Source organism: Humulus lupulus, chromosome 6 (assembly GCF_963169125.1).
Source record: "Humulus lupulus chromosome 6, drHumLupu1.1, whole genome shotgun sequence".
Classification (NCBI taxonomy): domain Eukaryota; kingdom Viridiplantae; phylum Streptophyta; class Magnoliopsida; order Rosales; family Cannabaceae; genus Humulus; species Humulus lupulus.
Window position 1 is genome coordinate 24,237,501 of NC_084798.1, and position 17,155 is coordinate 24,254,655.

The 17,155-nt window shown below is 38.5% G+C and overlaps 2 protein-coding genes across 2 annotated transcripts; both read left to right on the forward strand.

The window, feature by feature from the left end:
* The first annotated feature begins 1,835 nt into the window (after nt 1–1,835).
* On the forward strand, nt 1,836–2,945 carry LOC133781924 (protein PELPK1-like). Its single transcript, XM_062221033.1, has one exon. The coding sequence runs from the start codon at nt 1,903–1,905 to the stop codon at nt 2,650–2,652; it is 750 nt and encodes a 249-aa protein (XP_062077017.1). The 5' UTR covers nt 1,836–1,902; the 3' UTR covers nt 2,653–2,945.
* Nucleotides 2,946–8,358: 5,413 nt separating this feature from the next.
* Nucleotides 8,359–9,368, forward strand: LOC133781927 (protein PELPK1-like). Its single transcript, XM_062221035.1, has one exon. The coding sequence runs from the start codon at nt 8,447–8,449 to the stop codon at nt 9,113–9,115; it is 669 nt and encodes a 222-aa protein (XP_062077019.1). The 5' UTR covers nt 8,359–8,446; the 3' UTR covers nt 9,116–9,368.
* The last annotated feature ends 7,787 nt before the right edge of the window (nt 9,369–17,155 follow it).

Below are 17,155 nucleotides of genomic sequence, written 5' to 3' on the forward strand. Positions count from 1 at the left end.
TTTGCTCCATGTACTTGAAAGGTGTTGAGACAAAGTTCAATCGTCCAGACCGAAATGTAGATGTTGGTCCATCACTTAAAAAGATGTCGGTCTTTCGATCTCAGGGTCGTCCAATTGGTAAGAAATCATTGACAATTTTGGAAGATGAAGTGAAGAAAATAGCAGATTGGTATATTCTAAACAACTGCAATGAGATCTTGCCATATCTTCGGTAAGTAATTAAAGTAGTTCATCATTTCATTGCATGTTTATTATAACACTTATTAGTAGCTCTTAAATTAGTTGTTTTTGTTTTTTGCAGAGAGCATAGGGAAATTCTACAGACTAGAGGTGTTGAAAACCTAGACCAATTACATAGAGAGGAATTTCCTAATTGGTTTTATAATAAGATTTATCATCTTCGACAAACAGGATCCTTGGAAGTAAATGAAGAATTAATCTCTTTAGCAAACGGTTCTTCAACTCGTGTTGCGTCGTACCCTGGGTGTGTTGTAAATGGAGTAAGATTTTTGTGTTATGACAGGGACAAGAATCGCAAAACTCAAAATAGTGGAGTCTCTGTAGCGGGTGTCGAAAATAGTACTTATTACGGCCAGTTGGAAGAAGTTTTAGTGATGTCTTATATTTCTGGTTGTTCTGTTGTATTATTTAAGTGCAAATGGTTTGACACTAATCGGTCTTCAAGATTAAAGTTTGAGCAAAACATAACGAGTATCAAAACCAGTTCGGAGGCCTTCAAAGATGAAACACATGGTTAACATTGAAAGCTCTCCAAACATAAAACTACTGTTTGGAAAATTAGATGAGATACAATTGAATTAAAAAAATATATGTATATATAAAAAAATGAGTAAATTAGAAGAAATTAATTTGAATATAAATTAACTATTTTTTTCCTTAGAAGGAAATTTTAATTAAAACTGAAAATTTGAAAAGATAAAACTATCCTAAATTTTTTTAATAGGATTAAGTTATCACAAACTAAAGATGATTATTTAAGTTACTAATTAATTATTTTTTCAATAATTTCTATAATTTTTATAACGAAAGTGCATTGTAAAAATTATACATTCCTATCTTATCCAATTTCACTTTCCAAACGAGACTTTAAACGTTCAACTAAGAATACAACAAATAGATAAACAAAAAATTTCCAAACAATAATAAAGACTTTGTTTTATTTAATTCATCTTAATTTATATAGGATGATTTACATGAGAGATCCTTATTGGGTAATATTACAAAATGGGTGTGTATGTATGTATATTTGTTTATATTTCCTAAAAAAAAACCTTCACAAGTTCGTTTAAAAAGAATAAATATGTAAAATTTAAGGCCATATATACGAATGGATTAACGTATATCATAAAATTTAGATATTTAGATTCCAAATTACTAACCAATACAGAAGTAAAACAGAAAAAAGTACTCCCAAGCTTTCAGGCTGCAAAGTAAACAATTTGTTCAACTGATTGGCAACAGGAATGACTATATGGCAGCTTCCAGCGATCCAAAGCTCACCTAACCGCCGATCTCTTGGAGCAATTTTTAAAATAAAACCTTTGCCTTTCCAAATAAAATCTACAAAGACTAAGGCATCGTCCAATTAATTAGTGGAAAGACACTCAACATGATTCAATTTATTAATGTAGAAAATTTGTATAGCTGTCACTTAATCAGAGGTACGTAGTTTTCACACACATATATATATATTTATATAAGCAAGTAAGAAGTTGATCAACAACACACCTACCACTACCTTTCAAGAATTTTGACTCAAATCTTCACATCCCATTACCTATAAAAGCGTATCAAGATTTAAAGTTTATATACACAAACAAACTCTCTCTCTCATCAATTAACTTCTCATTCTTCTTAGAGTCATACAAACATTGTGTTAACATGGCTTATTATCAATGCATTCCAAACTTTGTGTTACCATTTCTGGTTCTTACTTCTTCTTTCTTTATCAGCAGCATGATGGTTGTCGAGGCACGCCATTTGCTAGAAACTACTCCTAGCTTACCAAAGGTACCTGAGATTCCAAAGCCCGAACTCCCAAAGATGCCTGAGCTGCCAAAGTTAGATATTCCTAAGGTTCCTGAAGTACCAAAACCACAAGTCCCAAAGTTGCCCGAGGTGCCTCATGAGCTACCAAAACCTGAAATTCCTAAGGTTCCTGAAGTACCGAAACCCGAAGCGCCAAAGTTGCCTGAGGTGCCTCATGAGCTGCCAAAGCCTGAAACTCCCAAGGTTCCTGAAGTGCCAAAACCCGAAGCCCCAAAGTTACCTGAGCTACCAAAGCCTGAACTCCCCAAAGTTCCTGAACTACCAAAGCCTGAAGTCCCTAAATTGCACGAACTGAGCCATGATGATGTCCCTAAGGTACCTGAATTGCCAAAACTTGATGCTCCTAAGGTGCCTGAATTGCCAAAACTTGATGCTCCTAAGTTGCCTGAATTGCCAAAATTCGAAGCTCCCAAGGTGCCTGAATTACCAAAATTTGAAGTTCCTAAGTTACCTGAATTTCCCCATGAACTTCCTAAGCCTGAAATTCCGAAGTTACCTGAAATCCCACATGAGCTTCCTAAGCCCACATTACCAACCATTCCTTCCCTCAATACTTCACCTCAGACCACTACTAAGCCTTGAACATTTAATGAAATGCTAATTTCAGTGCCATATTTATATACATATATGGATGATCATATCAGATATTTATCTATACATACATTTATACTCTTCGGCTGGATTTAAACATTTCTTGTTTATGTGTCGGTTTGTGTTGAAGTAGCTTTAGCTAGCTAAAGGAGTGATCTTCTTTCATGGTTTATTATTCATTACCAATACTGTATACGTGTTGTTGTATTAATCGGTTCTATTCGATTATACTTTGTATCTAATTTTGTCTTATATATAATAAACTTTATTTTTCAGACTCTTAATTATATTCCCGCGAATTTAAGTTTATTAATTTTTTTTTGGGGCAACTTCGAAATTAATTAACTAATTCCTTTCTAAAAAACTGAAAATATTTCAATGGTACAAATTATAAATAGGATATAGTTTATGCTTTTTTTTACGTTCGCACTACACCAAATATGTGAATTATTAGTCACATTTCTAAATGTCACTATTATTAATATTTAGTGGCATTTTATATTTTAGTGACATTTGTGGCAAATATAAGTTATTCTGGTGTCAATAAATTAATTTTTTTTGTAGCATTTTAAAATGTCATTTAATTATAATTAGTAACACTTTGAAATGTCACTAAATTATTTATTGATTTTTATATTCAAAGAATTCCTTTAGTGTCATTTCGAAAATGTCAAAAATGCTAATAAGTTATATTAGTGACATTTTTTTTAAAATGCTATTGAAAAATATTTTTATAATATATAATTTGTTTGAATTAAAAGAACATTAGACACATCATTCAATGTTTTCCATATATTAAATGATAATTGATTTCAAATATTTTAGTACAAATATTTAACTTAATATTTAAAACTATACATTCTAATAATAATAAAAAGTTGACACATAAATATACAATAATATAAAAATATAGTAATCTAACATTTTTTTTTACAACAACAATCAACAAAAATGAAATATTTACATGATTTTATTTTTCTAAGACAATAAAATCGCATTATTGAGTCATGGAGTTGTGTATCTAATTGTCGTGAAATCTGCATATTTTTTAGCACAACAAATAATAAACATATAATTATATGTACATATATATAATGATATTTAATGCAAGAGAATTGATTTAAAATTGAATTCCACTTACCAAAAATGTCGCCGGCCATGCAATATGTGTAATGACCCAAACTTCCTAATAAGGCTTAGGGCCTTGATTAGGGGGGCCAGGATGGCAAATTTTGGAATTATACTATTATATGATATTTAAGTGTATCATTGTGTGATTATGTGAATAATATTATAATGTGACTTGATATGCATATTTATGTGTATTAAATATGCATGGGGGCCCATTTCTGTTCAATTGGGCAGTTTTCATATCTTGGCCATTTCGGGTATATTTGGCATATATGTGGCATGTGTGTGGTGCTTCATTATTATTTGGTTATGCTATGGTTACTCAGCATGAGACGATCCTAAGAGATAAGCTAGTGAGAAAGTCACAACGTGATTTATACTTGACTCGGAGTGAGTCAAGGGGTATTTAGCACATTACCGGGTTATTGGGTAATAAGAATAAATATTTGATGATAAATTGGGAGTTAGTAAGATCAGGGGAAAATTCTGGGAGTTTTAACTATTTTACCCCCGGGTGCGTTTTCGGGACCCCGAGCATTATGATTTGTTTGAAGCTACTTAAGCTTGAAGTAACCTATTAGAATCAGAAAAGAACATTCAAAACGATTTCTCTTCCTCTCGTTCCCTTTTCGACATCCGATCTCATTTTCGAAGGAAACTTGAGTTCTAGGACTCGGATTCAAGGGAGGATCGAGGCATAGCGATTTTAGGGAAGATTAGAAGCTTATTAGCCGGGGGATATAGTTGAGAAATGACTTAATCGGAGGTAATTCAAGTTTTAAATTCTAAGTTTTTAAAGGTTTTAAGCTTGAATTGGATTTCATGTTTTGATGAGTTTTTGAATGAATTGAAGCTTGGGTTTTATTGGTTTTAGGAGATTAGGATGTTTGGGGACTTTAATTTTGAGAATTTAATAGGTTGGGGTCAGATTTGGAGCTTTGAAGCTCGAAGAACTCCAAGAACACGAAGCTGAGAGCCTAGATTTCTGGGTTGGGCGTTGTAGCGCTAGGGTGGTAGCGCTACAACGCTAGGTGCCCTGTTTGGGGGTATCGAGACTGCCTGTAGCGCCCAACGGTAGCGCTGTAGCGCTACACAGCCTTCAGAAATTTGTTTTTTTAGGTATTTTTTGGTGACACACTCCGACGCATTTAAACCCAGTGCTCTGATAACATTTTTCTATCACGACCCGAACCCTAGGCTGTGGAAAATTTATAATATCCATAACTTGGGTGGTCAAAGGTCAAACTTTGACCCTTGGAGAAAAATAGTCTTTATAAATGATCATTTAGTTTATTTTAAATAGTACTATAATTATAAGTCAAAACAATGGAATAACTCCTATAATTATATATAAAAATATTAATGATAAAAGCATGATCATTTATCATTATACATAGAACAATAATATCCCCACAATTATGTAGTCACCAAACAGTTAAATTTAATAAGAACACCCAAAATAATACTTAGCATCCACCATTCCTCATTCCTAACTATTACATAGCTAATTCAGATATACCGATCATTAGGTTCCAAATCAAATACATATATAATGCTCAAAAGATCTAAGACAATAGAAATAGGCTAAACACTTTAGCTCCACTAATAATTCACCTTCCACATTCGCATCACTTGGTTCCTGGAATGGGAGAGATATAGGGGGTGAGCTTATAAAGCTCAGTAGGAAAGCAACTAATATCATGGACCCAAAAGTTTAATAAGACCCCTACATGGTTAGCTTTGAAAACAAAACATATTTCATCATGTATAAACCAAAATAGAGAGAAACCACAAATAATCATAAGAGCATAGCTACAAGTGCACATCACACCGTCCACTAGATCCCTAGTTCTCGATACCCACCATAGAAAAATCGATATCCTAAACCGGGTAGCCGGACCTGATAACCACCACAATGGGGAGGCTCAGAACACTTCCTGTATATAGATACTAGGTCTTTACACCTACAAGTGAGTGGACACTTGATCTACCTATGATGACATAGAGACTAGGTCATGAAACAATAACATGCATAAATCATGATCACTATGGCTCTCGTCAGTATAACCAAATGCAGGTAAACATGGAAAGAAAGAAACATATTCCCTTTATATTTTAGAAAACTGGATAGCAAACCAGCTGCATTTGAATAAAAACCCAAAAATCATAACTTTCATAAATAAGTGAACAAAAATATATTTGGCACTCAGTGCCCTCAGAACAAATAAAAAAACATCCAGATTAAATTTTCTATTTTTCAAATATTTTATAAATATCAAAATTGGAATATGTTTACTGAAATTCAGTACGAGTAAAATAAGTCCAATAGTCAAGTTAAGTCCCTACCTTCTTAGAATGTTCAATCCCAGCCCAAAGCGATGCTCCTAAGCTTGACGATGATCCTAGAGTGATTTAGTCCGATTTTAATATCACGTTTTTCCTCATGCACAAAATGAGCAAACGATTATCATCATTGCATCCCTTATTCATAATCGTGTCCAACGACATATAATATGACCATATTTAAAATTTCAAGTTCTGGAACCTCACCCAAGCGGTGCACAGTAGCGGTTGGTGGCAGCAGTGAGCGGTGTATCGGAAATGTCAATGAATATATGCATGGAATTTATCAACTTGATCCCTTCGATGAGTACATCACGGAAGTACAAATCCTTTTCCCAAATGACCTCTGATGTCACCGAAAAATGCTTCCAAAGGGTGGAGATACACAAAATCTCGCTGAAGAAAAATGGCGAGTTGACTGGAATGACTTAGTGGGTGGCGTTCCTCTTGCGAAGCTGACTCCAACGGTGCCACCCACTCGCGCGAATGGTATTCAGAGTTCGCCGGAAAGTCACCTCAAAGTTTCAACGGCAAAACTTCGGAGTGATCGTACGAGCGCGTCCTTGCTCCGATGGTCACCAAACTTTGGGGTTGTTGTCGTCACCGGTCGGGGAAGCTGCAACACCGGCGCGTGTCGAAAATGGTGGGCGGCGGTGGTTGGGTCTGGTGCCCTTGTCGTGGCTTGCCGAGAGAAAAGCAAGGAAAGAAATGAAGAAGAAGAAGAAGAGTCGGGGAGGGAGAAGAAAAAGGAAAAAAAAACTGAATATTAATAAAAAAAATAAGTGGATCCCACCACTTATATATAATTTATTTATTATTATTTTTTTATTTTTCTTTTTGACTTTTCAGTTTGAGAATTCCTCCTATTTCACACCACCAGTGTGTAGAGAAAGGGTATATTGAGAATATTCATTATACATTTGGGTATGGAAGTAAGAGGTAGGTAAAAATAAATAGAATTAATCTAAAAGTGGGCACAAGTTTAATTTCTTCAAATATTTATCGGAAGCTAAGAAAGTACATAAATGGTAAGAGTGAATTTAATATTTACACATGTCTTTTATTTTATACATGAGATGGCTAAAATTAGAAAAAAAAAATTAATTAAATTAATATACTTATGTAATCTTTATATATCTAATTGATTTTTAATTAATTAATACATACAAAATGGATTATTTCTAACTTTTCTAAGAATTAATAGGCCAACAATAATAGCAATTATTTTTAAATGCAATAGACTTATTTTTTCAATTAGGTAAGCTTGTTTAAGTATAAAAAAATATTAATTATATAAAACTTTAAAATTAATGCGAGGCCTACGGCATATGCCTAACCTCGAGCGCTCACCAATTAGCTAAACTATAAACATCTGATAATACAACATAACTTTGTACTTGTAATTACCACATTCAGTTTTGTCTCATCAGTACGATCAATTGGTTTTCACGTTAATTTTGAAATTTAAGGTATACTCCTTTTAAGGCAAGAAAGTAAGCCATTTGTTCAACTGCTTAGCAACACAAATGACTATGTGGCAGCTTCCTGCGATCCAAAACTCTCACCAACCGATTTTTTAGAGCAACAAATAAAAATCCTAAAACTCAAATAATAATGTTGTTGTTTGGTAATACTTAAAAAAAAAAAAAATTATTTAATTAATTAAGAATTTAAAAATTAAACATAAAATATATTTGGGTAATTCTATTTTTATTTATTATTATTTTTTTAATTTTAATTAAAATTTATTAAATTTTAAAAATAGAATTTTTTGACTTTCAAAATTTTTTTAAACAGTTTTCAATTTTTTTTTCTTCTTCAAATCAACACCTTATATTGTTAAATAAAAAATAAAAATAAAAATTATTAAAAGTGTTTATTATTTTTTGTTTATAAAAACAAAAAACAAAAATAGTTACAAAATATATTTTTATTTTTTAAAAATAAAAAAACAAAAATAAAATTATATTTCTATTTTTGTGTTTAAAAAGTTCAAAACAAAAATTTTACAGCCCAATACATACAAAACCGTTTCATTTCCAATAAAACGAACTATACAAAATATGACACCCTCCAATTAATGGAAAGAAGACTAAACTCAAGATGATATATATTCATGCAAGTAAGAAGTTGATCAACAACACACCTACCTTACCTTTCATGACTTTGAAGTACAATCTCCACGTCTCATTACCTATAAAAGCGTATTAGCAATTACACTTATATACACAAACAATTTCTCTCTTCTACTCAATTAGAAGTTTTTCTTTTTCGGATCACACCATCCTTTTTCAGTTTGATCGATATTAACATGGCTTATCATCGCCTCCCAAATTTGGTGTTATCATTTCTGGTTCTTACATTTTCTTTTTGTATCAGCAGCGTAATGGTTGCTGAGGCACGCCAGTTGTTAGAGACTCCTAGCCTTCCAAAGGTACCTGAGATTCCAAAGCCCGAGCTTCCCAAGTTGCCCGAACTGCCAAAGTTTGAAATTCCTAAAGTTCCTGAACTACCAAAGCCTGAAGCCCCTAAATTGCCTGAGGTACCTCATGAGTTGCCAAAGCCTGAAATTCCCAAGATTCCTGAAGTGCCAAAACCCGAAGCCCCAAAGTTGCCTGAGCTGCCTCATGAGCTGTCAAAGCCTCAAATTCCCAAGGTTCCTGAACTGCCAAAACCCGAAGCCCCAAAGTTGCCTGAGGTGCCAAAGCCTGAAGTCCCTAAGTTGCATGAATTGAGCCATGACGATACCCCTAAGGTACCTGAATTGCCAAAACTTGAAGTTCCAAAGATGCCAGAGTTGCCAAAATTTGAAGTTCCTAAGTTGCCTGAAATGCCCCATGAATTTCCTAAGCTTGACATTCCTAGATTACCTGAACTCCCACATGAGCTTCCTAAACCCAATTTGCCAACCATTCCTGGTCTTTCCAAGGATAACTCTATGCCTTCCCTCAACACCCCACCAAAGACCAGTAAGCCTTGAGCATTTAATGGGCTGCTGGTTTCAGTAGCAGATATAATATTGTTTGATCACTTGTGTGTTATTTCTATATGAAGTTTCTTTAGCTGCCTATAGGATCCCGATATCCTTTTATAGTTACAAAATTTTACCAATATATTATTCTATACGTGTTATTGAATATTTAATGTAAGTTTCTATCGATTATAGATTTTGTATTTTTTTTTGACATCCTTGTATTATAATAAATTATATATGCCACCCTCTTTGATTATTATACTCTGCAACAAGAATAATTTCGTATAATTCTGATACATATTTTTCTAAATTTTATAATAAGTAGACACATTTAAATAATGAGAAATAATTATTCTTGCCTTATCATAAGAAAGAATTATAAAAGCTCGTACTCAAATATGGGACCATTTAAAGTTTATTCTCAGTTCCCTCCAGTATCGTGCATGTTTTTCCCTGATCCAAATAAGAAGCACGAGTCTTATGTAGTGAAGGGTTTTTTTTTTTTAATTTAAAATTTAATGAGAATAACTAGCTGGTTGATTTCGTTTTTGAACATATAAAAATAATTGGTATTTCCTTTGAGAAAAATCACAAAATGAATATGAAAATTAAGAGAAGCCATATGATTAGTAACAAGATGAACAATATTGCAAAATATACAAACTTGTAGAGACATGTGTCATAACCGGGTTGTAGTTAATTAATTATTACTGAACTCAAAATATAATAAAACAAATTACAATGTGTACTAATTTATTGCGTTACTCTTTAAATTAATACTATATTAATACTTATATACGATAAATCAATTTATGCTTGTACAATTATGTGACAAATTACTAAAAGTTAATGAATAATTTAAAACATAATTAAGACATAAAAATTACAACAAATAACTATTTGTAAAAATGACAACAAATGGTTACAGTTTCATTTATTTCTTCAAGCTCCTTCAATCCTTGCTGGTTCTGAAGTCAAAATTTTAGCTAGCATTTCATCTCAAAGTCAGGGATCACTACTACAAAACTGAGATTTCCCGACACCCAACCACGACGGTCAACTCTGTTGACTGTCGTCATTTCTTAGCGGGACTCTACGCCAACAGTTAAAAACTGTAGGCATAGAGACCAACGCCGACAGCTAATAACTGTCGCTATTGACCCCAACGCCGACAGTTAATTCGAGACCAATGTCGATAGTTAAAATGTGTCGCTATTGACCCCAATGCCGACAGTTAATTCGAGACCAATGACGACAGTTAAAATGTGTCGTTATTGACCCCAACGCCGACAGTTAATTCGAGACCAATGCCGACAGTTAAAAGATGTCGCTATTGACCACAACGTCGACAGTTAATAAAAATCAAATGCCGACAGTCATAAAATGTCACTAAAATTCAAATAAAAAATCTAAAATTATAATTTATGAATAGTATAATTTTAAAAATAAACTAAACTATGTAAATATATATTTATAAAAAATTATGTATTTGTATTAGTTAAAAAAAATTGTTTTATTAATTGGACAAATATTGTAAAAATTAATACTAAATTATGTAAAATATATATATATTTATAAAAATTATTTCGAACACATCCTTTTGTTTCCCGCGAAACCTGTTATACCCAGATTTCGAGCTATGTTAATTATGATCTCGAAAGACGGATTCGCAAATCAGTGCTCATAAGGTTGGAAACATGCTCCAGGAATGTGTACCGAGCTTGCAGGATATAGACGACCTCGGGTATGTTGACCTCGAAGTATTCATGATCTCGAAAGATAGCTCCGGGAACACACTCATCTTCAGGGACGACTTCGGATCTGGGGTCCCGAGCTCGACGATACGTACGATCTCGAAAGCCGTGTTGCCTCGGGAGATATTCCTAGCTCGATAGATGACGGGAGACCTAAGAGGCTAAAAACCTTAGAGATACGCGATAACCACCTTGAATATCTGCAAGTGTTATAAATATGAGATGTAATCTTCATTTATTATTGTAAATCCCCTAGAATCGTGGGATATTATTTGGTATCATACGTCTCTTGGTCTTCAGGGGACGTTTCCTTATATATCTGATTATAGGCATTTAAAGCCATTAATTTTATTTATACAAAAAGAGTAACTACCCAAAATATGTGGGATAGTATTCTTTAGCCTTCTCTATAAATAGAGAAGCCATGCACCATTGTAAAGGACCGAAATTCTGATCCTTGAGAGAAAACTCTAGAGAATTCATCCTTGAAGAATTCCTGGAGAAAATCTTGAGTTTAATAACAAAGACTCGTGGACTAGGCAGATTTAACTGCTGAACCACGTAAAAATCGTGTGTTTATATTGTTTTATTCTAATCGGCCATTTTCAATCATCGTTTTACGTGCTCTTCTTTCATTGTTGACGAAAAACGGCGTCAACAGTTTGGTGCTTTCATTGAGAGCCTTAAGCGTTCATCCCGGAAAAAATCATGGCCGCAAACAATCAGAACACCCCTGATGAAAACTACCCAAGGCGTCCTGGAAAACAACTAATGGAGAACCCGGATGCTGAGCAGAGGAGTGGGTCCTCTGATTCCCGGGGACCACCGCCTCCACCAAGGGATGAGGATATGTACTACAATCCCGAACGTTACGTTCCTATAGTAGAACTGGAAAACCGGCAATTGAAACAGCTATTGGCAGAGGCCAACAAATGGAATGAGGAGTTGACTAGGATAGCCGCAGAGGCGCAGATGGCTCAGCCCCCGCCTCCGCGTGAAAACCAAGTCCCTCCTCCAAGGGACGTGCATGTTCCTCCCCGGAGGCCCCGTGGACGTCCACGAAAGGATGCTACCACAAGGAGGCCAACTCAACCTCCGGCGCCAGCAGAACCATCTGCTCCTACTAGGCCTCAAAGGAGTACCCGAGCTCGGGTCCCGCCTAATCCGCCTGTGGAAGTGCCTGCAGGAACTGAGAATAACCGAACCCCTGCAGAGGCTCGGACTCAGGTACCTGGTAGCGCACCGAACGCGCTGACCCGTCTTGGGCAAATTCAGGACCCTCTAGGTCGCGACAAGGGTGGCAGCCACCGTTGCCTATACGGTTCCCTCCGTCACCCATAAGGTATCCTTCGCCGCCCCGCACAAACGCTCAACCTGCTCGAGATCAAGATCAAGAGTGTGCAGGGAATGGACAAGGGAACAGGGAAACTTTCCGGGAGCGGAGAGGTGTTCCATCTGAGAAAAGTCAGACATCTCAGTCTCGAACCGCGGAGACGAGGCGATGTGGAAAGAATCCATCTCGAAATAACCGTGCAATGAGTTTTACCAGTGAAGATTCCGGAGATACCGGGTCGGTCAGTAAGCATAACCGAGATCGTAAGAATGCTGGAAGTCGCAAGAATCGCCCCGACCTGCGCAATCATCTGAATCAGAGTCGGGGGAATGGAGATCAAACGAATCCGGACCTGAGGGATCGCTTGAATAGGCGTAGAGATCCCTCGCGGAGACGCGAGCCTGGAATTACGATCAATGACACTCAATTCCAGACAGCACCTCCTACTGATCCAGTCCAAGAAAGAATCGATCAGCTCGAAAGAGCCTTTAGGCTTTTGAAGAATGAACGGGGAAATGGTCGATACGAGGACTCTAATGAGGAGCTCGAGCCGTTTGCTCCTCATATTTCTGACACTCAATTTCCTCAAGGGTTTCGGATTCCTCACGTCCCTACGTTTGAGGGAAAGACCGACCCATGTAGTCACCTGAGCACCTTCAACACTATCATGAGAGCCAGTAACGTAGGCTACGAGCTCAGGTGCATGTTGTTTCCAACATCATTGGCAGGTCCTGCCAAAAGTTGGTTCGAAAAGTACAAGAGACACTCGATAACCTCGTGGGAGCAGTTGTCCAAAGACTTTAAGAAGCAGTTCAGAGTAATGGTAGGGGTCAGACCAGAAGCATCCACCTTAACTAACGTCCGGCAGCAACCGGGTGAAACATTGAAGAGTTACTTGACAAGATTTAATCTGGAAGTAGCCCGAGCTCGAGATGTGGATGACAGCGGACACCTCATGGCTATCCGAGCTGGCGTATTACTGGGAAGTGCCCTTTGGGAAGATATGCAAGGGAAACCGGTAAGGTCGATAACCGAGTTTAACAGACGAGCGCAGAGGTTTGTCAATGTAGATGAAGCGAGGTCGACGCTAAAAACGACCTCCCAGTCCGAAACTACAACGATAAACATCAACTCTGCCTCAACATCGGCGGACCCAGCGGTATCAAAGCCTGCCTCGGAGAACCCATCCAAGAGGAAAAAGAACGAAGGAAGTAATCCCGAAGCTGAGGGAGGAAATAAAAAGAAAGGAGAGAGGTATTTCTCCGTGTATAAAGTGCACACCGAGCTCAACGAGTCTCAGGAAAACATATACCTGGCTAATGAAAACCAGGTCCCCTTCAGGCGTCCTGACCCAATGAGAAATCAAAAGTCCAAGAAGGACTCCAGTAAGTATTGTCGGTTCCACAGAGACACCGGACACACAACTGATGAATGTCGACAACTGAAGGACGAGATTGAAGGGTTGATCTCGAGAGGTTATTTCCGGCAGTATGTCAAAAACCAGAATTCTGGTCAGACGGTCACAAGCCAGAAAGTAGCTGCGCCTCCGACAACGCAAAATAATAACTCTCGATCTCGGGAAGAGGACAGCCCCCCCCCCCCCTGGATAGATGGAGAGGACGTAATAACCATCTCGGGAGGGCCTCATCTCGCAGGAGGAGGCAGGAATGCCCAAAAGAGATACGTTAACGAGCTTAAGACAGGGGACGGGTCTCCTTATGAACCCGAACCTAGGGCACCTAAAAGCCAGAGGGTTGAATCACAACCCATAACCTTCACTGAGGAGGACGCCTCCCATGTTCAGTTCCCACATCATGACCCGCTGGTTATTACTCTTCAGCTCGCCAATAAAAGAGTCCTCCGAGTTCTCATAGATAATGGGAGCTTAGTCAACATTCTTTACAAAGCAACCCTTGAGAAAATGGGGCTCTCCCTTCGCGACCTGAAGGCGTGTGCAACTACTTTGTACGGCTTTTCAGGAGAAGGAACTGCCTGCATGGGATCCATTGAGCTCCCTGTGACCTTGGGAGACTACCCAGTCTCGGTAACCAAGATAATGGAGTTTGTAGTAGTAGATTTGCCATCTGCCTACAATGTGCTGCTCGGGAGACCCGCCCTGGTCGGGCTGGGGGCAGTTTCATCTGTAAGGCATCTGGCCCTTAAGTTCCCGACCCCTAGCGGAATCGGGACATTAAAAGGAGACCAGCTGGCAGGGAGAGAGTGCTATAGCATCTCTTTGAGAAAGAAGCAAACGAGCGCTCAGGCTCTCGTTATCGTAGACAGTAAAGATGGAACGGTCTTAGAAATCGACGAGGAGATTGATCCGAGGATTGAGGAGAAAGTTGACCTCGAACCTCTAGAGGAGCTTAAAGAAATTCAGCTCGAGGAAGCTGAACCCTTGAGAAAGGTGAAGGTCGGGAAATACCTCCTAGATGAGACAAAATAGCAATTAATTTGCTTCCTGAAGAAGAACCAGGATGTCTTTGCATGGTCACACTCAGACATGGTGGGGATATGCCCGAATGTAGCAAGCCATGCTCTGAACATAGATAAGAGCTTCCCTCCGAAGCAACAAAAGCAAAGGCAGCTGGACAAAAACAGGAAGAAGGCACTAAAGGAGGAGGTTGACAGGTTAAAGGCACACCATTTCATTAGGGACGCCTTTTACCCTGACTGGGTAGCCAATCCGGTGTTGGTCCCAAAGCCCAATGGGACGTGGAGAACCTGTATTGACTACTCAGACCTCAACAAAGCTTGCCCAAAAGATTGTTTTCCGTTAACAAGGATTGACCAGCTCGTGGATGCCACAGCGGGGCATGGCTTGATGTCGTTCATGGATGCCTATTATGGATATAACCAGATTCCCATGCACGCCCCAGACCAAGAACATACGAGCTTCATCACGAATAAAGGGCTATATTATTATAATGTCATGCCATTCGGGCTCAAGAATGCTGGAGCCACATACCAGCGGCTCGTAAACATGATGTTTTCGGAACAAATTGGGAACAACATGGAGGTTTACGTTGATGACATGCTTGTCAAGTCTCAACTTAACAAGAACCATGTTGATGATCTCGAAGAGTGCTTCGGCGTGCTCAAGAAGTATAACATGAAGCTAAATCCTCAGAAGTGCACTTTTGGGGTATCTTCGGGAAAGTTTCTGGGCTTTATTGTAAACTCTCGTGGAATCGAGGCTAACCCCGACAAGATCAAGGCCCTAATTGATATGCCATCACCTCGAAGGCATAAGGATGTCCAAAGTCTGGCTGGCAGGATGGCGGCCCTAAGCAGATTCATCTCGAAATCTACAGATCGTGGTCTTCCATTTTTCAACTTGTTGAGAGGAGGTAAGAAGTTTGAATGGACGGAGGAATGCGAGCTGGCTTTTCAGGATCTCAAAAAGCACCTTGCGGAACCACCCATCCTGTCAAAACCTGAAACGGGAGAAACGCTGTACCTATACCTTTCAACTACCGAACACGCGATAAGCGCAGTGCTCGTCCGAGAAGAAGAGAGGGTGTAGAGACCCGTTTACTACATCAGTAAAAGATTACTGGGGGCAGAGACAAGATATCCATTGATGGAAAAACTCGCGCTCAGTTTAATTCATTCATCTCGGAAGCTCCGCCCCTACTTTCAGGCACATCCCATCCATGTGCTGACTGATCAACCACTTAGACAAGTCCTATCTAAACCAGAAGCTTCAGGTCGACTTCTTAAATGGGCTGTTGAGCTCGGACAGTTCGAGATCACCTACCATCCGAGAACGACCATTAAAGCACAGGCATTGGCGGACTTTATAGTGGAATGCACGGGTATAGCCGACGACGACGTAATAACCACGGCCCACGAGCTGTGGAAACTTTACATCGACGGTTCGTCAAATGAAAATGGAGCAGGGGCAGGGGTCATTTTGGTTACCCCCGCAGGAAGTAGATTTCATTCCGCCCTAAGATTTAATTTTAAAGCATCAAATAACGAGGCCGAATACGAGGCTTTACTCGCGGGACTTCGTATAGCTAACGAAATCAAAGCTAAAGCTATACATTGCTACAGTGACTCCCAGCTCGTGGTTAATCAAATCTTGGGAGAATATCAGGCTCGCGGCACGAAAATGGCAGCTTATTTGGAAAAGGCAAAATCCGCGTTAGAGTGTTTCGAATTCTATACAATCGAACAAGTTCCTCGCGAGCAGAACTCGAATGCAGATGCCTTAGCTCGACTCGCGACGTCCCTCGAAAACGAAGAGCTGAATGTTGTGCCCGTAAAACATTTATCAGCACCTAGCATCAACGAGCAAGAAGAGAAAGATGCGTGTATGATTGAAACAGAGCCGACCTGGATGACCCCCATAGTTGATTATCTCGAAAATGAAGTTCTTCCAAAAGATCGGAGCCGAGCTCGAAAGTTGATGTATCAACTTCCCCGTTACACAATTATGGATGGAAGGCTATACCGAAAAGGATATTCCATGCCGTTACTCAGGTGCGTAAACCCTTCCGAAGCTAAGAAAATCATTAAAGAGATCCATGAAGGATTCTGCGGAGATCACACCGAGGGGCATAGCCTATCCAAGAAGATAATACGCAAGGGATATTTCTGGGCAACCATTAAAATGGATTCTTTCAATTATGTGAAGAAATGCGACAAATGCCAGAGATTCGCCACGATACCCCGAGCCCCACCATCCGAGCTGACCATGTTGACATCCCCATGGCCTTTTGCGATATGGGGCATCGACCTCATAGGCTCACTCCCAACTGGCAAAGGAGGAGTAAAATATGCTGTAGTCGTCGTAGATTACTTCACAAAATGGACGGAGGCTGAACCATTGGCGAACATAACTTCGAAAAAGATCCTTCATTTCGTGGTAAAAAACATCGTATGCCGATACGGAGTACCGAGGAAGATCGTATCCGACAACGGGACCCAGTTCGATTGCGATTTATTCACCAA

Excerpts from the sequence above, each read along its gene's own strand:
- LOC133781924 (XM_062221033.1), top strand. The coding sequence starts at position 1,903 with ATGGCTTATTATCAATGCATTCCAAACTTTGTGTTACCATTTCTGGTT.
- LOC133781927 (XM_062221035.1), top strand. The coding sequence starts at position 8,447 with ATGGCTTATCATCGCCTCCCAAATTTGGTGTTATCATTTCTGGTTCTT.